The sequence below is a fragment of the Acinonyx jubatus genome, chromosome A3, assembly GCF_027475565.1.
Source record: "Acinonyx jubatus isolate Ajub_Pintada_27869175 chromosome A3, VMU_Ajub_asm_v1.0, whole genome shotgun sequence".
NCBI lineage: Eukaryota > Metazoa > Chordata > Mammalia > Carnivora > Felidae > Acinonyx > Acinonyx jubatus.
In genome coordinates, this window is record NC_069388.1 from 17,303,801 (window position 1) to 17,331,228 (window position 27,428).

The window sequence follows — 27,428 nt, forward strand, 5'->3', positions numbered from 1 at the left end:
TGAAAAATATAATTGATAAACTCCAAGCTTATTGGCAAATTAATATTAAGTAATTTTAATATGTAGAACTGTGCACCCAAAAACAGAAAACACATTTTTGAGTGCATGCAAAATAATTGTAAAAATAGATTGTATTAGGTCATAAAAGAAGCCCAGTTAAATTCTAAAGAATCTGTATCAATACAGACTATGTCCCCCGCCTGTTCTATAATAAAATCCAACATAATAACTAAAGACAGCTTTTAAAACCATGTGAGTTTGACAACTAAGTAACATATTACTAAATAGTATGGGTTAAAAAGGAAATCGTGAAGAATCATGAAGTGAATAATAATGAAAGCAGGGCGTGTCTCTGTTCTAGAACAGAGCTAAAACAACACTTTTTTTAAATGTTTGTTTATTTTTGAGAGAGAGAGAGAGAGAGTGTGAGCAGGGGAGGGGCAGAGAGAAAGGGAGACACAGAATCCAAAACAGGCTCCAGGCTCTGAGCTGTGAGCCCAGAGCCCAACACGGGGCTCGAACCCACGAACACTGAGATCATGACCTGAGCTGAAGTCCAACGCTCAACTGACTGAGCCACCCAGGCGCCCAGACCTAAAACAACACTTAATAGAAAGTCTGGAGCTTTCAATTCATTTGCTGGAAAACCAAAATTAAAAACAAATGAGCTGGATATACAGATGGAAAAAAAAAAATCCATGAAAAGATGTTCAGCATCATTAGCCATGAGGGAAATGCAAATGAAAACCATGAGATATCACCGCACACCTTTCCGAATGGCTCATCTGAACAGTAGTGAGAGCACCAAAGGCTGGTGAGAAGGTGAAGAAGCCGGATCTCTCCTACGCGACTCGTGGGAATATGAAACCGTCTACCTGCTGTAGAAAATACTTTGTCCGTTTGTAAAACTACAGATGAGCTTACCGTATGATCTGGCAATTGCACTCATGGGCATTTATCCCAGAGAAGTGAAAACGTATCGACACAGAAATTTGCCCGTGAATGCCCATAGCAGATTTATTCCTAATAACCCCAAATTGGAAACTACCCACATGTCCTTCAGTGGGTGAATAATTAAGCAAACCATGGGCCACCCAGACCACGAAATACCATCTGACAACAAAGAAGAACAAACTATTGAGAGAGGCGACAAATGGGATGTAGTCAAGGGAATTATACTGAGTGAAAAAGGAAATCACAAAATGTTACATACTGGATAGTTTCATTGATACACCAGTCTTGAAATCGTAAACTGGTAGAAACACATTGGTGGCTGCCGGGGGTTTCAGGTGGTGGGGAGAAGGCGATCTGTCGAGAAAGGGGTAGCAGGAGGGAGCCTTATGCTGGAACAGTTCCGTACCTTAATTGCAGTGGTTTTTACATGAAGCCACACACTTGATAAAATGGCATAAAATCACACACACTCACGGATGAGTGCATTTACAAGTCTGAATAAACTCTGGATTTTGCCAACATCCATTTCCTATTTACGATATTGTACTAGAGTCACATGAGTTGTTAATTTAGGAGTGGCGAGATGAAGGGTACATAGAACTTTCCAGGCATTTCTTTGCAAGTTCTTGTGAGTCTATAATTATTTTAAATGTTAAAAAATGAGCTAAACATGCAACTTAATACCAGGGGGAAAAAATAAGAAGAAGGAAATTGATAAAATTAGGATCAATATTAATTGAATGGAGAGGAGTTTAAAAGAATGGATGATGATTCTTTGAAAAGAATACTAAAAAAACAAACCAGACCAATAAGAAACATGCGATAAACACAAATATTTTTCTAGCAAAAGAATATAATGAACTATGTGCGATTAAATTTGAAACTTTATGTTGTGTAGATAAAATTAGAGAAAGACATAAAAGGACAAAATTCGCATGAGGCGAAAGAGGATGTTGATATCGACCAATAAGATGAAAGAAAATGGAATGCTCGTCAAGGCCTTCCTCCTCAAAAAAGCCAGGCCTGCATGGTTAAAGAGTGAGTTCTACCAGACCTTTAAAGAATACTTTAATTTGTGCTGTTTATTTTTGAAGAGAAAATAATGTGTGGCTCCTTTTGTGAAGTTACTGGACTCTGGACACCAAAATAAGATAAGAATATAAGTAAAGAAAAATATCGGCTCATTTCATACATAAATATATAGAAATTGTCTCCTAACACATATTAGCTAATGAACCCAAGACTGTTTTACAGAAATAATAATCAGATTCATATGGGGCTTATCCCAGGAGTGAACTTTTCCCAATATTAGTGTAATTTACTACATTAATATACTAAAGGATAAAAATCACATGATGGTTTCGGTCTGTGAGACACGGAATTTAATAAAGTTGCTACCAATTTGTGATGATTTTGTTTAAACTGAGCAAAGTAGGAAAGGGAGACATTTTTAAACTGCCAGAGTTTACAAGCCCAAATCCTACAGCAAACATTATATTTAATATGGTGCAGTCCTTTCCAGATCAGGAAGACAAAAATGTCCACTATCACAGCTGCTATTTAACATAATGCTGGAGTTGTTGGCCCACAGTTTAAGGAAAGAAAAAGAAATAAGACATGTAAGGATTGTAAAGGAAGGAATAAAACTCATGATTTGTAGTTGATATGGTAATCCTCCCAGAAATCAGTGTGTGTGTGTGTGTGTGTGTGTACAGTGAGAAATAAGAGATTTCACCAAGGTTGCTAGATAGACGATCAACTTACAAAAATTTATAGCAAGACTCTATACCAGCATTAATGAATTAGAAAATCTAATTTGAAGCAGTTGTAATACAAATTATCAAATATTTAGGATTTAGCTAGCCCAAGAACTACAAAAATCTCAATGGAGAAAAATTGAAAACTAATAAAAGACCTGAAAGAAGATCTGAATAAATGGAGAAACAGTCCATGCTCATGGATGGGATGATACTATTACACAAATGGAATTTCTTCCCAAATTTGCCCATAAATTTAACACAGTGTCAATAAAAATAACCTGTTGGATTTTTAAGGGACTTGATAAACTTTCTGTAAAATGTGTATAGAGGAATAAAAATCCACAGTTAGCAGTCAGCACTGAGGTATTAAAAGAGAGGACTTGCCCTATCAGGTATAAATACATGGTATATACTCTAAAGCCATTTTGTGAAAACACTGTGGTATCCGAGCTATAACAGGCACATGGGCCGATAAAACACAAGTGTGAGCTCAGGAATCAACCCGTGTGTGTACAGCAACTTCAGGTCTGATAAAGGCAGCGCTACAGATCAACTGAACAGACTATTTGGTAAATGCTTCGGAGAATTTTTTCACTGTGTGGCAGAAAATGAAACTGAATCTCAACCTAATACCTCACACCAAGATAGTGGAGCCCAGAAGACCAAAGATGTCCGTGCGAGAGAGAAATCTATAAAGTTAGAAGATTGAAGAACACTTTGTAGCCCAGCTTTGCGCAAGGACTTCTCCAGATCCTGACCTTCCCTGGGAAGGGAGTGGAGGACAGAGAGACCCGTGCTGCGTGCCCCCCAGCAGCCAAGCAGAGTCCCAGCCCATGCAGCAGCTGGGCGGTGCCTGAAAACCATGCTGGGTGAAGTACCACACACTGAGCTAACACAGTACCATGTATCTAAATGAAAGCAGCACAGGCAACCTTATACGTTTTCTAAGAAGACAAAGTAAACACATTAGACTGGCTGTGGTAGAGGAATGGGGAATGGGGAGGAAAGGGAATAAGGAAACAAAGTCAGGATAGGCTGGCTAGGTGTGCTCAAGTAACAACCCAAAATTCTCAGTGGCTTAACTCCAAACAGAAGTGCATGCCCCTCTCTCTGTCTCCCTCCTTCCTCCCTCTCTTCCTCCTCTCCCTCACTCTCCTCTCCTTCCTCCCCCCCCCCCGCCCTGCACCTCCTTCCTTCCTCCCTTCCTCTTCTCCCCACCCCATCTCCCCTCTCCCCCTCTCCTTCTCTCCCTCTCTGCCTCTCCCTCTCCCCCTCCCCCCTCCCTCTCCTCTTCTCCCTCTCCCCCTCTCCCTCTCCCCTTCTCCCTCTCCCCCTCTCCCTCTCCCCCTCCCCCTGTCCCGCCCCCCTTCTCCCCCCTCCCCCTCTCTTTCTCCTCTTCTCCCTCTCTCCCTCTCTCTCCCTCTCTGACCATGGGGATGACCAGAGGGTGACTCCTCCCTCAAGATTTCAGGATCCCAGGTTGAAAGAGTCTTCACTGCAATAGGTGCTTTGATGTAGGAGAAAGTGAGACAGACCAATCACACGTGGGGTTTAAGGATACCCCGAAGGGGCGCCTGGGTGGCTCAGTCGGTTAAGCATCCGACTTCAGCTCAGGTCATGATCTCGCGGTCTGTGAGTTCGAGCCCCATGTCGGGCTCTGTGCTGACTGCTCAGAGCCTGGAGCCTGTTTTAGATTCTGTGTCTCCCTCTCTCTCTGACCCTCCCCGTTCATGCTCTGTCTCTCTGTCTCAAAAATAAACGTTAAAAAAAATTTTTTTTTAAAAAAAGGATACTCTGAAAGTGACATTTTCTTCTCACGTATCCCTGGGCAAAGTAAGTCCTGTGGACACACCTAACTTGAAAGAAACTGAAAAGTGTAACCTGACTGTATGCCTGGGATGTGGGAGATATGGTAGATGCTGTGTCCTTCATTTGGGAGAAAATTTTTAAATAAAATTATTTAAATTTTTTGTTGATTTCAGTGCATCAAAAATAAAGAGTTTTTATTTATCACAGATCACCGTGAACAGAATTAACAGGGAAAAAAACCCAAAATATGAAAAGTCCTCCAAATGAGTATATAATTGAGCAAAGGATATGAAGGGAGTTTACAAAGGCGAAAACTAAGGCTAATGACTATATGAAGAAATGACCAAGCCCATTAGTATTAGAGAAATGTAAATTAAAATAATAATGGAAAAAATACTTGGTACCCCTCATATTGGCAAAGTTTTTTTTTTTTTTTTTAACTGGGTAAGGATAAATGTTGCCATGGATGTGAGTCCACAGGAACCTTTCCACACAGCTAAATTTGGAGTAGCTATTCTGGAAGCAATGGGAGGGCTTTGTTGAATTAAGTTTACATATACCCTATAAGTCAGTGCTCCTGTTCCTAAGAATGTATTCCCTGAAGAAATGTAGACAGATCTGGAAGGGGATAGGTCTGAGGATATCTGCTGTAGCATAGTCTCTGATCGGGATGAATTCGAAACCAACTGTGTGTCCGTCAGTGAGGAGTAAATGGATAGACTGTGAAGCATGGGCACAGTGTATGGTTGGGACCAACAGACACAGCCACGCGAACGGGTCTGAAGCAGTGTACTGAGTGATGCAAAGGTAGAGATAGAACATGTTCCAGCATACATAACTGTTGTGCACGCGTATATAGCATTACATGCATTTTGTAAGAGTTCATTCAAGCAAAGGAACATGTGAAACCTGCAGTGTGTGCTTATGGAGAAAGGCACGGAGAGTGAGGAGTGTGGAGAGCAAAATATAAAAATGAGCAGAACAGTAGTTGAGGGTTGTATTTCTTATTGCCGCTTTAACAAATCAACACAGAGTCAATTGCTTAAACCAACACGTATTTATTATTCTAGAGGTCAGAAGTCTGAACTAGGTCTAGAAGCACCTGGGTGGCTCAGACACTTAAGCAGCTGATGCTTGGTTTGGGCTCAGGTCATGATCTCAGGGTTCATGAGTTTGAGCTCTGCATCGGGCTCTGCACGGAGCCTGCTTGGGATTCTCTCTGTCTCTGTCTCTCTCCCTCCCTGTCTCCCTCTGCCCCTCCCTGGCGCACGCGCTCTCTCTCTCGCTCGCTCTCTCTCTCTCTCTCAAAATAAATGAATAAAAAAATAGTTAAAGTAGCTCTGTAGGTCTGTGTTCCTTCTGTAGTTTTTGGAGGAGAAGCTGCTCCCTTCCCTTTTCTGATTTCTAGAGGCTTTCTGCATTCCTTGCCTTGTGAACCCTTCCTCTGTTTTCAAAGGCAGCAAGATAGCATTATCCGTCCTCCTCTCTGACCTGCTTCTCTCTTATATGTACCCTTGTGAGTTCATGGAGGCCACTCAGAAAATCCATGATAACCTTCCTTAATTTCAAAATCCTTAATTTAATTGCATCCACAACTGTTTCCTTTGCCATGAAAAATAATATATTCCCAGGTTCCAGGTATTAGGACATGGACATCTTTGGGGAGAAGGGAATTACCTTGCCTGTCACAGCAGTTTGGGCTTGGTGCAGAGGAGAGCAGGGTGTGTGGAGGGCTGTGCTCTGAACCAACACGGGGTAGGTGAGGGCAGGAGTGACTCATCTGGCCAGAGTAGTTGTTAGATCAGAAAGTTCATATTGAGATTGAGAAGAACTTCAGATGAAGTCCCTGTGAGACTTCTGCCCCTCTTTCCCAGGGACACAGCATATAATAGCCCAAAACCAGGTAGAGCAGGCAAGTACCCACCCCTTGTGGTCTCAGCAGAATCGTCTGGCTGCCCTGAGACCTGACTCAAAATTAGACTGTCCTCCCATCAGGGGACCAAGCCTGTGTGATGTGAACAAGTGCTGACTGGTCCTCATGTGAATCGGAACATAAACTGATACTGATCTGTGATATTGGGTTATCATTTTCCCCCACCCCCACTTTCCTACTGTAGGAGGACTGGCACACTGATCTTGGGCTTGCCCACGTGACTTGCTTTGGCCAATATAGAATGAGTGGATGTGACACGAGGGAGGCCTTACCAGCTCTTGCATGGCCTGTCTTGGCTCTGATGCATCCATCAGGGAAACAACATACCCTGAGCAGCTGCTGTCGCTTCATCTTGGGCCCTAGAACAAACACACAGGAGGCAGATCTGAGCACAAGGCACAGCCTGGAGCCAAGCCGCCTGGCTGAGCCCAGCCTGGATCAAACAGGCAGATGCATGAGGTCATGGATAAATGCTTGTTGTCAGCCAGTGACTCTGGGGGCCATTTGTTACACAGCAATACCCTATTAACATATGAGCACTATAATTTTTTTCCAACCGCAGATGACTCCTAAGAGGTAGGTGTCCTGAGCTCCACTTTACATATTATAAAACCAGGTTCAGAAAGGGTTCAAATTATTTGTTCGAAGTCACACAGTTTGTAAACAAATTGTGGTGGCCAGGAAAGAGAAAGTGTGAAACATCAGGCACGTGAGCAAAGCTCTTTGCAGTTGGAGGAGAGATGTGAAGTGGAGAGGGGCTGGTGACTGGTGACCCTGCCCATCACATTTTGCAGAGGGCAGCCTTGAAGGGTAAGTCAAAGTTGAAAGTCAAGGGGAGGGATAGTGACCTCCTCACAGTTCTGATGGGAAGGATAATCCTTTGCTGGCTGTGTGAGAGCCTGTGCTTGGAGTGTGGCTTACAGTGTCATGGCCATGGGCCACCGCTGTTACAGCGGTCAGCCAGGAAATCCGGACTATGCCCGGTAGGCCAGCATCTTTGCCGAGAGGTGCTCTCAGTGAGTGGGGGTGCTCCACCAGTGAGGGAGGCAGGCAGCCAGCCAGGTAAATGGGTCTTCCAGCTACTGCCCCGTCATGCTCCCTCTTCTACTAGGGTTTTCTTGGTGGTGCTTTGCTCCAAAGTGATTGGAATAGACAGCTTTTGCTTTGTCGTATGCCCTTTCTCAATGCCTATGTAAGTCCCAAATGAGACCCGACAGAGAATGAACCTCCTTCAACTGACAGTGGTTTTTGTTTGAAAATTTTCCTTCAATTTAATTCTCCTCTTGTACATTTCAAAGAATAAAGCCTTGGACATCATAAAAAAAGCTTGGTAGGCATTTCTGGGCCTGCTGACACAGCAGGCCTCTTCAAGGCCCAGCAGCCCTGAGTAGTGTCTATAGATTAATGCTATTCCGTAGGAGATCAAGAATGTCCTGGGGTGGGGGTTTCTCAGCTGGGAGCAGCCTTGGCTTTTTGAAAAGTCCCAAATCTGAATAGAAAAAGTCAACCTGTCCAACTGCAAAGAAAGGTGGTAGTTCTGGCAGAGAGGGACTAACAGTGCATTCAGGAGATACTGCTTTTGTTGATTTGTTTTACCTATCCTAGAAACAATTTGATTTACATGTATCAGCATCACGCGATGGCATATTAGCTGCAGGGAAGACTGTTTCCTAATTCCAGTGCCCATTTCATTCATAGCCGCGCTGCTTGCCAAGGAGAAAAGGAGACGTGCAGTGTTCAGAATGTTGAATGCCTCACCTGGACCCAGCACTCAGTGGCTTTTGACCCTCAGAGAATGCTTCAGATTTCCATCTTTCTCCAACTTTTCCTATTATTTGCTCCCTTATTTTTTTTAAATTTTATTTATTTATTTTTGTAAATAGACCAGGTAGACTTGCCATGAATTCAGTGTGAACTGAAGTGAAGCCTAGAAGACATTATAGGCTCACTGTCTCCTCCTTCCCACCCTGAAACTCTTTTCCTCTCTGGAAACCAAAACCATGTAATTTAGAAATTGCTTCTCTCTTTCCAACCCGATTTCCTCTGCCACAAAAGTAATTTTTAAACATTCTGAAGCTTTTATTTTCAGGCTGCAATCATGTGCCTGTGTCCATTTAATTCTTCCTGGTGCCTGAGCACCTGAGTGGTCACGGTGCAGCACCCTGCCCCCCTGCCCCCAGGTTTAGCCAGCAGTCCGGGTGGCTGCATCTGGATGGGACGGCCGGGCTCTGGGCCACTGCTGGGAAGTACAGTGCCACCAGCTAGGACATCAGGTTGTGGTCAGGCGGTACCCAGGCAGAATGGAGCACTGGGGGAGATGGGATGAGGACATGGAATGTTCATGAAGTCTAGGCAGTTGGGCCCTGCATCTGTCAAGGCCTAGTTAGCACATAAATCACACCGCTGATTTTAACAGAGAGGACTGCTTGTAAGGAATTGTTCTCTCTCATGGTTCTCAAACTGCGCTGAGGGCAGCCTGGGACACCACAGTGAACTCAGAAAGGTATCACATGAGGACATTTAGATTTTAATCTTTTTTTTTTATGGGGGGGTTTTTAAAATCTATCGAATTTATTTACACCCACAAGTGCATAATGATGCTTTAAAATTTTAAACTAATTGGTCACTATTGGAAAATGTTAGAGAACTCAATTTACTCTTTTTATTTTTAAAATGTACTTTTAAATTTTTTTCATTTTTATTTTATTTCTTTGAATTCGAGTTAATTAACATATAGTATAGAATTGGTTTCAGGAGTAGAGTTTAGTGAGTCATCACTTACATCTAACACCCAGTGCTCATCCCAACAAGTGCCCTCCTTAATGCCCATCACCCATCTAGCCCATGCACCCACCCATCACCCCTCAGTTTCTTCGCGGTATTTAAGAGTCTCTTATGGTTTGCCTTCCTCTCTGTTTTTATCTTACTTTTCTTTCCATTCCCCTATGTTCACCTGTTTTGTTTCTTAACTTCCACATATGAGTGAAATCATGATATTTATCTTTCTCTGACTGACTTATTTCACATGAAACACAGCATCGTTTGTCTGACACTGCACAAACTATTAAGCAGAGGTGGTCCAAAGTTTCAGCATTAGACTGAGCTACACTCCTCTTGATGCTGTTGTATCTTTGCAAAGCTCGGCTTCCAGTAGCTGGTATGATGAGAAGCAAGTATTGCACAAGTCACCCTGGAGCAGGAAACAAGAGTGGCTTGTTCAGTGTTCAACAGATGCATGCATCCCATTAGTAAGTAATTGTGGTTATTTAAGAGTGACATTACAATATTTTTGGTCTTTTGATTTGTGTGTACTGTTTTCTCAAACCACTATTAAGTTAGGATATAAATACTTATGAAGTTGCATGGACGAATAAATAAAACTGTGAGGTGTTTCTTTGGTGAGGAGCTCTTTGAAAAATTGTCAAAACCGCAAGAGCACTGTGAACCGAGCAGGTTTAGAAACCTCTGGTTAACGGTATATGAAGAAGTGGCCAGAACACTGAAAAGGTACAAAGGGAACATGAAGGTATTATACCAGTGTAGGAGCAATGGTGGGAAGTAGGCACTGCTAGGCTGGACAGAACCAAGAGAATGGGCTGGAATCATAACCATCTAAAAGATGGGAAGACAGAGCATTTTTTGGCACGTGCTGGCATCTCTGAGGTATTGCAGTGAGGCTGGCTCTTTAATTGCTGGAGAAGCTGTAAACCACACCTAACCCCTGCAGCACACTTCACTCCCAGGAGGGTGGGGGTGGGGTGGGTGGGGTGAAGGAGCCAGCCTGCTCTCCCTTCCCCAACCTCACCGTCTCCCTCTGTCGCCCCCTATGGGCTGGGACTAGCATGCAGCCAAATGGGGGAGCAGAGATCCTATCCCCAGCAGCACCAAACAGTATAGGAGTGTTGGGAGCAAGGGACACTCGCTCAGGACACAGCCCAGTGTTCTGGGGTTGCAGCTGCCATGCTCACTCTGGGCCTGAGGTCCTCCTGGAAGCTCCGGTTCCCCATCCATGCCCCAAGCTGCTTAGCTGTAGGACTGACAGCATAGGGCCTTTGGAGGAGCCCTCGTCTCACCCTGTTTTCCATCCTGGTCTCGTTCACTGGGTCTTTCTGTGGGAGGACATGAAGCAGCACCCCTCATCCACCTGTGGGTGAGATAAGCGTTTGAGAGCAAGTTTTCCCAGAACAGTGAGGCCTGGACAATCCGTGGAAGCTGGGAGAACAGTAGGAGTAGAGAGAGGAGGGAGGAGTGACAACCTTCAGTCACCCGTCAGCTCTTTAGAACCCTGCTTCCCTGACTGCCATTTTCACCAGGCTGCCCCTCCTCCGTTCCCTTTAAAACACTTAACTACGGTGTGCACTTTTGTCAGCCCACACGTCTGACTGCCCGTGTGGTCGTATCCGTCTGTCTCTCCTAGTGATCTTAAGCTCAGGAGAGGCAGGGACTGTGTCTATTTTTGTCACGGCTGTGTGCCACCCCATAGGTGCTCCATAAGTATTGTAAGCTAAATTGTGTCTACAAAGACTTTAGTGTAAATGGAGAGATCAAGGAGTGGCTAGCGGGACCCGAAATCAAAGTCACGTGTTAGGCGCAAGTCTTCCTGCACCCCCCAGTCTCCCTTCCCCACTTGCTTTTCCTCTAGAGCACTTACTGCTAGCTGACATTCTGTATAATTTTATGATGATCTCACATGTTATATAACCCCCCCCCACACGCACTCCCCCGCACTAGAACATAATCCCCTTAAGGGCAGAGAGGATTTTTGTCTGTTTAGCTCACTCTTACATCATGTACAATGCCTTGTACATGGTAGGAGCTCAGAAATGTTTATTAAAAGAATGAGTTTGCCCATTGCTTTACTTTTGGCAAAGAATACTCCTATCACGCTGTTACAGCTGCCTCAGTTGTTACTCTCACTTCTTAGGAATGGTATGAGGGACTGTTACAATGCTTAACATCTAGACTGGCCTAACTCGTCACTGTGTAGGGGTGTGCATGTGTGCGGGATGGCGGGGGGGGGGGGGGGGATCACTGTTCTCATCCTCATGACCGTTTTCTCCTTTGTTCTTGTCTCCTGAACTTTAAATGTGCTGTCTCCTTTGCCTGGGGTTTAATCTTCTCTCTCTGTAGCCCCTCTCCCCCATCCCCCCATACCTTGAAGCTTTACCTGGTTAAATTGTCTTCCTCATTTGCCCAAGGCTCCCTCTTTCAAGACAACCTTCTTGGCTTCTAGACTGTACGTTACATTGTTGGTGATTTAGTCTCAAATATCTAACAGTGGAATGTTGTGGGTGAGTTCTGCGTTAAGCTGTAGTTACAAGTCAAACCCGGGGCTTTCAGCCTTCCAGTCAGCGGGCCATGGAAGGTCTGCTGGTTTCCTGTCAAGAAGCTGCTACTTCAGAGACCATGCTACATTGCCCAGGTGTTTCTGATACCATAGCTTGATCATCAACCCTCATTTTGTTAATGAGCCTATGAAATGTCAGAAATTGCTCGTTGTGGTTAAAATCAGAGACCTGTTGCCTAGCTTAATAATATTATGAGTGGACTCTAATTGCTGAAATTGAAGGTATTCAAAATATGTGAGTTGGCCAAAATATTTTTAAAGCTCTTTCCAGACATACATAATGAAGAAGCACCCAGTAAGACTTCTAGCCTTTAACCTTAGGGATGATTGATTCCTAACCAGTCCTGGTTACCCATTGGATAAGGAGGATTCCGGGTTTCCTAATGTGACTGTAATGGTAATTGATTTTGCCCCTGGAACAGAAGCAGGCAAACTAGAGCTCTGGTGTTGGCTGTTTTTGCAAATAAACTTTTATTGAAACAGCCACGCCCATCTGTATGCATATGGTCTGTCTGCCTGAAAAATGTTTGCCAACTTCTGCAAGGACAGATTTCTGAGACTTCGTTGCACTTTACAGAATAGATGGTTTGACCTGTTCTATGTCTGCTTGCTAATAAACATTTGTGTAATAAGTGGTCATTGACATAGTAGAATTTGGCCTGAGGCTTACTTTTATTATAACCTAATAATGCAGTTGCAGGGGGAATCATTAACCTTCACTCACCTCACATTTCTTTGGTGGCTTCTGGTGTCTATAAGAAAGGATGTAAGGGTTGTGCACGAATCATGATTAAATAGGCTCAGATGAGTTTCTAGTATGAGGCTGTGTCTTTCTGCCTTGTGCTACCTGGAAAGCAGCACTTCCCCTGCAAGAAGGTGATCCAAGAGGCGCCTGGGTGGCTCAGTCGCTCAAGTGTCCGCCTCTTGGTTTTGTCTCAGGTCATGATCTCAAGGTCAGGGGATTGAACCCCGCGCTGGGCATGGAAACTGCTTAAAGTACCCCCCCCCCGCCCTTTCTCTCTCTCAAAAAAAGGGTGCTTCAGTCTTCGTCATTCCATTCCTCACACTTGGGTCTGCATCTCCTTTTAGAGCATGAGTCTCATGGGAAAGTACCTGTCTTACTCTCATGCATCCCTCACACCTGTCCCATCGCAAAGGTTCCATATGTGTTGCAGAAATAAGGAATAGATACAGCAGCATCTGCACATGCATTAATGGGAGCTTGGCAGCTCCAAACCACAGTTGGTTAAAAGCATGAAGCCATGGGAACTAGGCCAGTAACCTACAGAACTCCTATCTCCATGCCTCCTCTACCTGCCTCCCTTCTGGTGGTGGGAGCTGCCTTTGAGGGAATACAGCCGTGTCAAGTACCATCCAAGAGCTTGGTGGAGGCTGTCTCCTTAGTTCCCCTTCTCTGAAAGGCAGAGTATCACCCATGTTTTACACATGAAGAACTGCAGCATGGATGCAGATGAGACAGTGATTTGCTTTAGGTCCAGGTGTTAGCAGAGCCACTGTTGTTTTCATTATGCCGTAGAGTCTCCAGTGCTCGAGTAGTTTTTCATTAATTAATGAGCCAGTGAACACATAAATGAATTACCTTCTTTATTTCATCGCTACAAGAGGATAGCAACTGAATCACCTTCTCACTGGTAACCTATTCCAGTGGTGCAGGATTGTATTTATCAGGATAGGTAGGACCCAGTGACCCTCGATTGTGAGGGCACCAGCGTTCTCCAGTGAAGCCTCTGGCTTCCTGTCCTTGCTTCCTTTTGCAAGATGTCTGTGGTAATAAGTCAACAAATTCTTGTCCACCAAACATCAGCAATAAATTAAAGGAAGTGGTGGAAAGTAAGCAAGAGAGCGGGTTTGGATAATGCCGGAAGGAAGATGGATTTTAATTTTGTTCCTTTTACCTTTTTCTCCCTCTGTGTATCATTTCCATGCAGAAATTGCAAATTAATGGTCACATCGAAATATCTGTCAACGTATTACTGCTCTTCCAGCATCAAATTATGCCAGCAATAATGTTTCCAGCTGCCTAGGACTTCGTTGCAATTTAATTTGAAAGGAACTCGAATTGCATCTCCAAATGGATAAAAAATTAATTTTACATACAAGCTATCCACCTCCACATTTTCAGCCCCATGCCCCAAATTATCTCAATGTAGGTTCAACTTTGAACGGTACATATGTTACAGCCAACTCCACAGGCTAAGATGAATACATAGAAAATTCATGATTTGGAAATCTGCTTTGCTGCTCTTTTTTTAATAAGATGTTCTGCCTTGATTAAGGTCATTAGGAGAGTCTACAGCTATTGCCTTTGACAGCAGGAGTGGAAGCCAGGCCCGCCTAGAACAAAAAAAAAAGCCTGAAATTCTGACTTACCCGCATGACTACCCTTCGCAAGTGGAGTGTAAAGAGAGCCCTGATTCACCCCTTCACCTCTTCCCCGCTCCCCGCTCCCCCCCCCCCCCCGCAGTGTGGAGGTCTTCAGTCATCACTTCCTCTGTGTATTTATTCATTCCTTAATTTATTTATTAAGCAGCCGTGTGTCCCAGTTATGAAAATGAAGAGATCTTGGGGCTCACAAGTTAGCAGATGAGGTGAACATGAACCAAAGCTATAAACGACTCACCTGCTGTTTGATAAGTGCTATGGAGGACATGTGCTAATATGCTAAAGGAAACATGATGGGAGTATTCATTGTGCCTGGGCCAGGAGGGCTTTTGGAGGAAGTTACAAGGAAAGGCTGGTACTGGAGCTGGGCCTTGAGTGTATTGGCTAGGGATTTGCCAGTGGCCCCCCACGCAGAGGGAAGAGCATGGGCAACAGCAGGGAGGGATGAGAGGATTCAGGATGTGGTACTCGCCTTTCCCAGCACAACGTAGGGAGTGAGCAGTGGGAAGTGAGGAGAGGAATTTGGAGGTGGGAGGGTACAGGTTGAAGCTCGGGCTCAGGTATTAGGGAGAAAATGATACTTGAAGAAACAGAACTTGAGTAAGATCTAGCGTGCAAGCAGGGAGAAGTGATCAGAGGTCAGGAGGACCAGCGTGCCTTCCAGAGGCAGCTGCAGGAGTGAGAAAGCTTCTATAGGCATGAGTCAGTCAGTCACACACAGACTCACACACACACATACACCCCGGCCCTAACCTATGCAAGAACACAAATGAGTCTGGAACAAGAACAAATAGAACCTTGTGGTCCTCTTCCTCCCCTTTCCTCTTACTCTGTCCCACCCCAAAAGAGCCTGTTGCCAGGTCTAAAAGCAGAGAGACAGAGTACCCAGAGGCCAAGCTACTTTGATTTTTCATCAGAGGAAGATGTCCCAGCTTCCCAGACAAACCACATTCTCTCCCCACTATTTGTCCTACCATAGGCCTGGAAGCTGTTACTTAAGAAGGTCATATGGGTGTGGTTTTTGGTGGCAGAAACCCTAGGCCTCTATGCTTGGACATATTTACACGGGGAATGTAAATTCAGCAAAGCAATCTCCACTGCACACACAAGGCTTTCTCAGCAATTTCCAACTTGTTTGCACCGAATTGAGTGTAAACCCAAGACTCTCCCTGCTACAGGCAATTATCAGAGCAGAAGCTGGGTTTGGAGGCTGAGGTTTGGCGGGGGAGGGGTCGGATTGAAGGCATGAATGCTTCTATCAAACATTTTGAAAACTAGTTTTCCTTGTGTCGGATTTCAGGACATTCTTTTGCTTGAATGCAAAAATAAACATGTCCACCTTAAAGACTCAGGGAAGTCGCAGAGGGGACGAAACTGGGACCGTGGAGTCAGTTCCCAAGAACTGGGTCCGAGTTCAGTTCCCAAGAACAGGTCACCATCTGTTCATCTCAGTTTAATAAACATGAACTGGCCCCTCGACAGCCCCTCTACCATGTGTTGGGGTTAATGGACAAACAGAATGTGGTCCCTGGCAGCCTGGGAGGAGTGACAGATAAATGAACAAGCAGTTCCTAGAAAACATGGCAAATGCTGAGTGGGCTGGACACCTGTGCGAAGTGCTGTACGAGCCCAGAGCTGGGGACTTGGCTGTGTGGCCCTGGGTAAGGCACACCCCTTCGTTGACCTGGATTTTCTATGCCAGAGAGTTGCAGGTACCTAGCCCAGAGTTACTATATGATCAGGAGCCACAGCCACTGTCTTTCCCTTTCTAGAATGGTAGTTCTTGAACTTAACAAAACTCTTTCACCCACACGTCTGCCAGAGGTCTTCTTGCCTTGTGCACAGGAGCTGAGCTTTCCTTGAGATTTGTAATTTCCGTGCTCTGGGGACCTCAGGGTACCAGTAACACACGTGGCCATATTTCCCAAGTCCCCTCTGTCTCTGCTCCCTGTGTTTGTTCCCAAGTGGTGTTTCATTGGACCAAGGGAGGCATGGAGATCTCAGCCCTTTCTGTGGATTTTGAGGACCTTGTTGAGTTAGGAATCACACGGGGAACTGTCACACTGGGCACCAGGTGTCATTCTGCCGTCTTGTTCGCCCACATCCTTTCCTGTTCAATGCCAGCAACAAGTGGAGTCATTTTTCTCTTCCTCTGAAGGCTGAGCCCAGCTGATCCCACGGCCCTGGGAATCCAGCTTCTGCTTCAAATACACTTCTTAAGGCATTTCTGCAAGAAAGGCCATTTTCTCTAAGGAATGCCCACTGTTAGACAGAGGCAATTTTCTCTCTCCCTTGACAGCTCATTTTATACTCATAAATGGCCCTCTGAGATTCGCGCAATAATTTCCACTTTATAGAAGAGGAAACAGAGGCTCAGAGATGAAGTGCCCTTGCCCAAGGTCACACAGCTAGTGAGCACCAGAGTCTGGCTTCACGCCGTGCTCTGCCCGCTCCACTGTTCCCCGCGGCCTGTCTGGTGACAGTGGCATGTGCTTCAGAGGAGGCAAGTGACTTTCCCAGCGCCCTGACCTTCCCGCTCTGGAGGGAGTCTCTGCTGTGTGTCAGGCTCGCACCATCCCTTGCCCTCTTTGAAAAGGCGCCTCTGCCGGCTCCTTCCTTTAAGAGGAGCAGAAAGGTGCTTTGAGCGCCTACCTGCACAGGTGAGCTGTGGGGAGGATTCTGGAGAAGCTGGAGAGCAGAGGTGCAAAGACAGGCCAGTGGGCAACTCAGCTCTGAGTGTGATGGAGTCCCGCCCCACCCTCTCCAGCGGGTCCCGGCTCCTGAGGGCCAGCATTTCTGCCTTACAGTTCTTGGCCTCCTCCCAGCATCCTCCCCGGGTCCCTGCTGACTGTGGGGTGCCCCCGTTGATGCCTTTCCCTGGTCTCAGTGCCCCGTGGTATCCCGGTGCAGCACACGTGGAGGCACTGGACCCTCAGGGGCTTCAAACCTCAGCTGTGCACTCGCTATGCGGCTTTTCAGTCATTTCCACTCACGGAGCTTGTTTTCCTCACAGACGAGACTAGAGATGCTTTCCTCACTGATGGCCATGGGGTCTACAGAATGCAGCGTCCATTGGCCTGAGACTCCCTGGGGCCCTCCCGAGTGCGTCTCTGGGCGGGGCTTGGGCTGCAGGGGCCAGCAGATCGCGCTGCTCTCACGGGGCTTACTTTCTAGTGGGCAGGGCCAACTTTTAAAAAGCTGCCACAGTGGAAAATGATGAGTATGGAAGGGAACAGTTAATAGGATGAGAAAGACACAGGCACTGTACTCTGCCCAGGGACTCAGCAAGGACGTCTTCACAGAGGAGGCAAAGTGAACAGGGAGCGAAAGCAGGAGAGACTGTTGCCCAACTCCAGCAGGGAGGGGAAGACAACCCTCAGAGCCAGAGAGGTGGGAAAGGCAGGGTCCATTTCCCTTGGGGGCACACAAAGCACCTGTGCTCTCTTTCCAGACCCCCCTGGTCATGCACGTCTTCTGACTTTGCACACTAGGCATGTGGTCAGATAGACACAAGTTCACAACCCCACGTTGCCACTTGCTGGTCTTGTTGCTGCTCTGCACACATTCCTAGACCTCTCTGGCCTCAGTTTATTCCACTGTAAAGTGGGGCTAGCAGTCAGCCCCTCCCTTCCAGAGTCACAAGATGATGCAGGTGATAGAACCCAGCACCATGGCTGCTGGCCATCAAGTAGGTGTTTTGTTTTTATTGTCTCATTTGTGCTGCAGGGGCACACTGGAGATTCCAAAAAATATTTAACGTGGGCTGTGGTACATTTAAAGTTGTTTAACAAAATGGATGAGTCTTGGATTTAAAAGGGTCTTAAATATCCCTGTACTCCTTCTAAGATGAGGTAAGAGAGCTGTGAGAGCGATTACCTGACTGGGGTGTGGCGTCCGTTTTGAAGGCACACCCAGAGGAGGAGTGTCATGGGGTCCTAAGCAGGGTTGGGGGGCCTCCCTGCCAGGAGAGTTCCAGGATCTGGACTTGCAGAAAGGCTCCGGCTGGGCCAGGTTGGTGGGAATGCACAGACCTCCCCGGCAAGTAGCTTTTTGCTCACCCTGTGCCTGTACGTTGGTTCTCACGCCATCAGGACTTGTTAAACCAGGCGACCAAACCAGATCATAACTGCCCCCCCGCACTATGGGGACCACACTTTCACCTTCTATTCTGTGTGGGCTCAGCACAATGGACCCTTAGCAACAGCTTGTTCAATGTCACATTTTCAAAGTCACCCGTTTGCTTTTGGAACGCTGGCTCTCTTTTACACAAAGGACCTGTGAACATGAATAATTGGGCTGCATGAGTGACCGTGAACTCCTCAGTCTTTCCAGAGCCAGGCTGCTCACTGTCCCCAGCAGTGCGTGAGCAGGTCCGGACCGGTTTTCCTGGCTCCCTGACATTTCTGGGCATCCTTTTTAAAAGAAGACTGCTTTGAAGTATGTTCCTTGGCAAGGCTCTGATACAAGTCACAGGACATTTTCCCCACAGGGACAGATCCAGGAAATCAGCTTTCATTGAGTCCTGCCTTCTTTCTTACTGCTACATTGGCACAGGGGCAACCTTACCCCTAAATGCTCTGAGAAGACCGGAGGGATGATAGAATCCATCATTTTTGGAGAAGGATGCTGCCCAGCACTACCACTTAGAAGACTTTCAGAGTAGAGACAGCATACGCATCCTTATTATTTTTTTTTTCCCACTGTTCCTATCGCTGCAAAAGAAAAACCACCATATTTTGAGTGGTTATTAAGTTCCAGGTACAATTCTAACTGCTCTGCAAGCAACATTTCATTTAGCCCCCCGCTAGCCACCAGCAAGGGTGGCTACTTGTTACTATCACCATTTTATAAATGAAATAAAAAATGGACCCAAAGAAATTACAGAATTTGGTCAAGTCCTAAAGTAGTGTGGAGGGAAGATACTGAATAAATCTCTAGTCTGTGCTTAACTACTTCCAGCTAAGATATTCAACACAAGAACTTATGGGGATGCTCATCACAAAAGAAGTTATGTTTCTGTTGTAAGAAATGCCTAAGCTTTATAGAATGAGCTGCACATGTGGGGATTGTTTTAAGTGTTTCATTTGTTATAAACCGTTTTTTACAAAAATGCCTGCATGAAGTGTAAACAGAATATTTGTAATAAAATATGACAGCGAATGTTATATATGGGGGTCTGGGACCATATGGGGAAGGATGGCGTGGGACACAGCATTAGTGTGTGAAGTCATGACCGTATTTGCTTGCAGAACGATGTCTCTGGAGGGGCCTGTTTGGAAAGAAGTAGAGAGGAGAGAAAGGAGGTCGAGGGCTGTCATAGGAACTTAGGAAATAATGAGTTGTGTTGTCAGTGGAAAGAGGGGAAATGGCAAGAAGTCAGCGGTACCTGTGACCATGTGGACAGATTGAGTGCTGCATGCCGAGCATGTGGCTGGATCTCCAGCCTGTACATCTCAGTGCAGTTAACCGGAGAGAGGGGACTGATTTCCCAAGGGGAGAGGATGTGGCTGGATTAAATATAAGGCAGATCAGAACTCCAGCAACCGTCTAAATTAGTGCATCCCTGGAGCGTTGTGTGTGCCATTGATGGTACCCAGGGTGGTTTTCGGGAGTACCCTGATGAACCTTCAAGAATGTAACAATTTTGTGGTGTTTTTTATTTTTGACGGTTAACGATTCTGTATGGCAAGTGTTATCTTTTAGATGCATGCATTTAAGTAAGAAAAAAAGAGTTTGATTGACAGAAAAATGTTAATTAAACTGCATGCTCTGTGGCAAAAATCATGCAGGCAGTGGCTGAGATAAGTTTGGAGGGCTGTTCCCCCGTTTGAGCACGACACCCACTGCCCGCTTCCTGACACTCTCAAAGCCCTTGTGTCTTGCACGCGTGTCTTGCAGACCCTGTGCACGGCCCGCAGAACGTGGAGATTGTGGACATCCGCGCCCGGCAGCTGACCCTGCAGTGGGAACCCTTTGGCTACGCGGTGACCCGCTGTCACAGCTACAACCTCACGGTGCAGTACCAGTACGTGTTCAACCAGCAGCAGTACGAGGCCGAAGAGGTCATCCAGACCTCGTCCCACTATACCCTGCGAGGCCTGCGCCCCTTCATGACCATCCGGCTGCGGCTCCTGCTGTCCAACCCCGAGGGCCGGGTGGAGAGTGAGGAGCTGGTGGTGCAAACAGAGGAGGACGGTGAGTGAGGGCAGCTGCCTCCTTGGGAGCGGGGTGTACAGAACCTGTCACGGGGCCACGCCTATCAGTGATGAGGTGCTTGTTTTCCTGTTCGTTTTCCCTTTAATTTCCTCCTCTATGTCTGCCTCTTCTCCAAGGTCTTCCATGAAGACCCACATAGGCTGTGCATTGCACAACTCCAGGGGGTGCTGTTTCCATAGACACAGCTGTGCACTCAGCTTTGACCCTTCAGCACCCCCATCCCTCTTCTCACTTTATGGCACCTTCTAGGTCCAGTGTTTAACCACACCGGTGCCTCCAGAGAGGCATTGTTGAGTTGTATTAAGTGCGTTGAATCTGGGAGTCAGACAACTCTAGAATCTCCAAGAGTTACAAAAAATAATAATAATAATGCATATAAGTTACTTAGCACACACATTGGATGCACCCAGACCCAAGTACTCACCCGGACGTCCTACAGGCATCACAAATTCAAAGTATCCGAAAATGAACCAATCTCCCCTTCTGTATTGATTTCTCACTCTGTGTTCCTCATCTCAGTGAACTACATCCAGTAAGTAAAAATAAAGACCCAAGTCAGCCTGGGAGCCTCCATTTCACCCCCCATCACTCCCACCCACCCACCCCCCCCCCCACACACAAGGTTCTAATGAATCTGTGTGATTTCTCTCCCCACATGCCTCTTACCTCAAGACTCCAGGAACACAGAGCCACGTGTAACTCCTAGAACACAGCACTTTTCCCACCCTCTGTCGTTCCGTCCTGTCCTGTCCCATCCCTCCATGTCTGTGGGACAGGCTCTGTTCATCTTCAACATGCTCCTTTCTCCAGGAAGCTTTCCCTGACTGCCCCAAGCTGACTTGGGTGTTCCTTCCCTGACCCACCCCCCCTGCATTTTGCATGTAACTCCACTGCAACAGTTACCTTACTTAGGGGAGTACAGAACTTGCTGCTTCTAGGACTTCTCTAAAAAGCACTTTTCAACAGCTGTGTTTCAGTTTTCCTTCCAGCCAAGCTGTCTCTGGCTTTGTGGGGCATCTTTAGTTAGTTCCTTGGAATCACACTTGGTAGAGCTTTAAGCCACATCCAACAAAGGGGACTGTGACCTTGTCTGCAGGGCAGGTCATGCATCACTCTTGCCCCTGATCAGGGAAGGGAGCAGCCAGCATGGTTGGGGCTGGGATGCAGAGAGACGACTGGGAAGGAAATCTCAGGAAGTGTTGGCAGTCTTCACATGCAGACAGAAGGCCATGGGCACAAAGATGGTACAAAGGGGTCAGAAGGAGTGGGATCAGAGCCCTGTCATTGTCAGCCACGTGAGGCAGCTACCTCCACTTGACCCAGGTGGGCCTCAGGACCTCTAGGCAGAGCCTCTTGCATGCAGTCCCACTTGGCACTCTTGTTTCACATAAGCAAGGCCAAGGACCCAGAGTGGTGGCCCCTGCTGGGGTCCAGACTCACATCCTCAGCTGCAGTGTCCCCTAAAGACACAGAGGAAACTGCCAGCCTCTGCACATCTTGTTCCCCCATTTTCCTTTCCCCAAGTCCCGTCTTACGACTGGACGTTTTACACAGTCCACCTACTTGCAAACCCTTTGTGACCCCCCTTTTAAACTCATCATCGCAACGACTCTTTGCAACCCCAGCAGACTGCTTTTCTGGGTAGTAGCTGCAGCGGAGACCCAGCCTCTGTCGCCTTGCCCCCACCTTCCTGCCTTGCATTGAACCTCAGTCCACTGTGGACACAGTCTCCCCTGGACCAACCTTGTCCGATGACCTGAGTGTATGCTTCCTGTGAACCCCTTCTCATGCAACCCCCAGTGGAGGGGTGGGCGTCTCCTCTGGGCTTCTGTCTGCAGCTCAGTATCTGTGGCCTTGGGTTGGGCTCCAGGTGAAGCTGCCGGCCCTTTCCTGGATGGCTCTGTTGTTTCAGAAACGCACAGCCCCTCCTCCAGCAGGTACAAGGATGAGCTGCAACAGAAGGTGAGCTCTGGAGGACCACCCCTGGGATGAGCTGCTTACCCTCTCAGTGCCTTGGTTTCCTCACCTGTCAGATGGAGATAGAAGTAGTGGCCACCTGATGGCTTTTTATGCTCATTGAAGGGAATGGTACATAAAGAAACTGGAATAATGTCCAGCAGATTGTAGGTTTCCAATGAATGTGGCTGCCACATTTGGATTAAGTCACAGAAAAAAAAAATATGTCTGACAAAAGATCCCAAAGCACAAGCAACCGAGAGACCATTAATCTGCCCTAGGAATCCTCTCTAGAACTCTCGACACGCACTCCCAGTTGGTTGGTGAAAATATGACCTAGACTCTCAAGGAGTGGTGATCTGGTCAGTGCCTGATCTGAAAAGCAGAACCAGGGCAGGAAGGGAGGTTCAGGAGCAAGTTGTTGTTAAGGAGGAGCCACCACCGTTGAAACTCAGCTTGAAAATTCAAGACTCAACCTGGATGAGAGGGTTTGGCCCAGGAGCAGCTCAGGGTATGTTTTCCAGGATGCTCTTCATGCCTCAGGCTGCTTTTGGAGGATTACCTACATCTACAACAGGAAATCCCAAGTCCCATCTTTAAGCCATGCCTCAACCTCTCCCTTTCTCCTTCCTGTCACCAGGGGTGGGGGAAAATATCACAAAGCCTTTATCAAAATAACTTGAGAGCAGCAATGTTTTGAAATTAAACTTTAATTAAGCACCATTAATAAAACATCAATTCCTGTTCTACAGAGACGTGTGGACATTATCATATTAAAAACACCAACACCCAAGACTCGGTCCTCAGTCTTAGAGCCATCCTGAGGCCCCACCTCAGGAACCACTGTGCTGAAGGAAGACCTCAGAAGATAGTAGGCCCCTCTATGTGCCAGAATCAGGTTCCCTTCCTCCCCAGGAGGAAAGAGGCACCCTTTCCGTTGCTGGGAGCTCATTCAACTCAAGGACAAACTGGATAGATCATGGCTCTGGTTGATTAAGTGAAACCCCTCTCACAGAGGCAAGGAGCAGCGTCTCGGATTGAGCTGACTGGATTCGTGCTGCTTTTGTCTGTGCTTCAAAATTGTCTTCCGGGGAATTTGCAGAATTTGTAATTTCAGCCCCCCAGTGCCTTTGAGGGCCTATGAAGTGATCCGCGGCTGTGAAAGAAGCCGTGGCTGCCGAGCCCTGTTGCATCAGTTAGGAAGTAAGTAGGAGACCAAATGGGTTCTTTACTTACCCTGTTTCCACAGATGACTCAGATAAACCCGTGGCTCGCTTGTTTAATGCTTGCTTCTCTGCCTTTCCCCAGACCGTAGTTGCAATTATGAAATGGAATATATGAGGCCTTTAAAGATAAAATCGGTTTGATGATGGCCTCACTTTGGTTACCATTTATTGAGTACCTACCCTGTGCTAGGCACGAATAGGTGTATTGTGCGCGGTGACTTATACCTGAGATTTTATTTTGCAGTGTTTCAAGGCTATAGAAAAATTAAGAGTAGGACAAAGAAGACCTGTGAACCCTTTGCCTAGATCTAGTATTTGTTAACACTGTGCTACATTTTCTTATTCATATGTATGTATGGTATGTTTGACGTGGAGATATCACACATAAAAATACATAATATTTTTAAGTATTTAAAAGTAAATTGCAGGGGCGTCTGGGTGGCTCAGCTGGTTGAGCGTCCGACTTCAGCTTAGGTCATGATCTCATGGTTCGTGGGTTCAAACCCCTCATCGGGCTCACTGCCGTCAGTACAGAGCCCGCTTTGGATCCTCTGTCCTCTCTCTCTCTCTCTCTCTCTCTGTACCTCCCCTGCTCATGAACTCTCAAAAATAAGTACATTTAAGTAATAATAAAAATTAAAAAATAAAAGTAAATTGCAGAAGTCCCAACATCTGATCTCTCAACTCTTTGCGAGCATACATTACCTAAGAGTAAGGACATTCTCCTACATAGCCACAACACTATAGGACATCTTAGAAATTTAGCATTAATTTAAAAATAATCAAGTAAACAAATAATCCATATTCACATTTCCAATAATGCTAAGCATGATTTTATGTGACAAAGTCAGAAAATGAGACATTTTTGCAAAAATGCCCCATGAGTTGGTGATGCATACTTTTCACTGTATCATATCAAGACTTACATAATGTCAGAAAGCCCCTGACATGCTGCATTTGCTCACATACATAGGTCCCTCTACTCTAAGTGTGGTCCTTGTCCCTTTGTAAATCAGCCAATCTGTGTAGTGGCCCTGTGAGGTCTGTTGACTACCCAGTTCCCCACACACTTTTCACCCAGCGGTCTTAGCCTCCCTGACAATCCTCGCCTGAATCAGTTACTACATTAGTATTTCCAAAAGAGTGAATTTTAAATCTGTCCTTCCCTCTACATGTATTAATTAGCATTCTTCGTTATAGAAGGGTTTTCTCTCCCCATCTCCCTCCCCATTTTTAGTATTCCTACTGACTCAGAGATCCCCCTCCCCATTTTTTTTTTGACTCTGTATTAAAGTCCAGCACTACTTATAATTCTCTTTGGTGCTCACGTTATCTCATCTGTGGCTAGTGGGAGTCCCTTCAGATTGGCTCCTAGGTTCTTTTGACATGTTCTCATTAGTCTTCCTTGCTTCTGGCATAACAAAATATTCTAGACCACCCTTGTAATATCTCTGCCCCAGACCTGAAGTCAACCACTTATCTAAGGATTTCTGGTTGCTTTCAGTGGGGAGTGGTATTTTGGCACTAAGATATACATCTTAGCTGTGATCGATGGGTTGTTACTGCCTCTAGACTTTTCAAGTAGGTAGAACTGAGGAATATAATTTATCTGTTTTAAATCACAAAGTCATACTGATTCATATCACCTCAGGATTCATTCCTCTGTGTTCACCCTCATTCTATACAGATCTCTCCTTCCTCCCACTGTGAGAACTCTGGTTCCCAACATCCACACATTTCTTCATTTGCTTCTTCATACAATGCATATAAAACAGTTTCAGAAGTACAGTACCAATCCCCCTAAAAACAAGAAAGCAACTTTATTAGGTTAAAGATTTTCTTTTCAGCTTTTCTCTCCTTCAGCAGCCAAAATGCAGTGTTCAAAGGCTTCGTCTTTTCTCTTTGTGGTTATATTATCAATTTGAGGCCCATTTAGGCTCATTTGTTTCCATTTTAAGGCTCGCTTCCCCCCATCCTTTTTATTTAATTTTATTTTTTAAACTCAAAATAGTCACGTGGTTCAAAAGTCAAAACTGCAGAAGTGTATGCTCAGAGATAGTGCCACCATCTCTCTTTCACACTGTTCATGTCCACACCCCCAAGGCCACCATTTTTATTCATTTCAGATATAGTTTTCTTATAGTTCATTTTGCACAAAAGGTAAAAATTATTCCTCTCTTATTTTTATATAAAAGATAGCAAAACAGATGCGCTCCACATCATATGGCTTTGTTCACTTAGTATACTCTGGAAATCACTCCATATTTGTTTGTACAGATTTGTGTTCCTCTTTTTGGTAGCTGTAGGAGACTCTTTTATGTGCATATGACATGGTTTGTTCAAGCAGCATCCTATGGACACTTAGGTTATTCCCATTACTTGCTATGAAAAGTAATACTACAGCAAATAGCCTTGTACTTACTTTGGTATCTGTGGAGTTGTATTTTCATGGTAAATTCCTGCAAGTGGGTTTGCTGGAGTCAAAGGGTAAAAAAACACGCAGTTTTGTTAGATGTTGACGGATACTCCTCCTCAGAAGTTGTATTGTTTTACATTTTCGCTAGCAATGTAGATGCATTTCTCTTAACACCAAATGTGAGAAAGCAGGCAAACAGTATTATTTCTCCTACTTTGCAGTAAGGAATTGTAGGCTCCCATATAATTTATAATAAGTGTATAAAATATAGTTGATTATAATTAATATGTACATACTATATTAATATAATCTATATATAATATGATTAATCACATATAATACATATATTATTTCATATAATATGGTAAATGTACTTGCATTATAGGAAAGACTGACATGTCTTGGGAATGAGTGCTTGTATTTGTGTGCATTTTGTGTGCTTATTATCTCATTCCTCAGGTCATCGGAAACTAGAAGGACACTGTATGTTGCTAGGGACAGGTGCATGTATAGTAACAACATGCAGCACATGAAATCAAGAAGAGGGAAGTGACAAAAGGATAAAAGGCAATAACAGCAAGGCAATAAATAACAGTCCAGAGTCATTTAGTGGAAGGGTGTAAAGCTATGCACATCTTAGCAAGTCTGAACACATTGTTTAATTAGAGCTCAGTGCATTTTAGAGTTTTACAAAGATGGCCTTGAGATAGTATAAAAGGTAAGGAGAAATGCAATTGTGGTTTTTGAATGCTCGTGTTGACCTAGGTGTTGTGCTGATATCCTTCATTCCTACAGTGAGTTGCCGAATCCTGTGATAAAGGTGTTTATTGATATGATCATGGTTCAGGGAGTTCAAGGAACCTGTCTGAAGTTGCCACACAACAAGTAGCAGAACAAATGAATGCATCCCAAAATCTTACCCATAATTTTTTCTCTGACCATCTATTAGATAATCCTGTAACCTAACCAAAACCTCCCCAACACTCTCTGTGCTTAATTTTTTTCTGTGCCATTCATCATCATCTGAAATACTGTGTGTGTTCACATATGTGTACACACACACACACACACACACACACACGTTTGTTGCCTGCCAAACAGCTAGTAAGTTGCTCATTGACTGTCTGGTGAGTGAATAAATATTTGACATCAAAGTCCATGCCTCTTCCCCATATCACAGGATCTTGTTTATATACACTGTTTAAGAAGGAGAGGATATATGTGACGTATTTTATCTGTATTCAAAACCAACTCATAGTGGCTTGCTAGAGCTAATCATTAGCCTCTGTCTCCACCTCCTAGTTCTGTGATATCATATTCATTGCTCCAAATTGGTCACAGTGGGGAATGTGCACCATGGATATTGGCAGACATGTTGGTGTTTTTGTTTTTCTTGGAAAGTTGGTTG

General features: G+C 45.4%; 1 protein-coding gene and 1 long non-coding RNA gene across 14 annotated transcripts in view; one reads left to right on the forward strand and one right to left on the reverse strand.

Annotated features, from left to right (window-relative positions):
• Positions 1-27,428, forward strand: part of PTPRT (protein tyrosine phosphatase receptor type T) — a 1,056,329-nt gene that overhangs the window by 632,370 nt on the left and 396,531 nt on the right. For all 13 annotated transcript variants that reach the window (XM_027070121.2, XM_027070126.2, XM_053199941.1 and 10 more), the window contains one exon: positions 20,105-20,401. In XM_027070121.2, coding sequence (XP_026925922.1) covers positions 20,105-20,401 — 297 coding nt within the window. The remainder of the gene's footprint in view (positions 1-20,104; positions 20,402-27,428) is intronic.
• On the reverse strand, positions 15,351-21,456 carry LOC113602545 (uncharacterized). Its single transcript, XR_003424021.2, has 4 exons — positions 21,326-21,456; positions 20,847-20,945; positions 18,773-18,918; positions 15,351-16,433 (listed from the first exon to the last, which is right to left on the reverse strand). It is a non-coding gene; the product is annotated as an uncharacterized LOC113602545 (long non-coding RNA).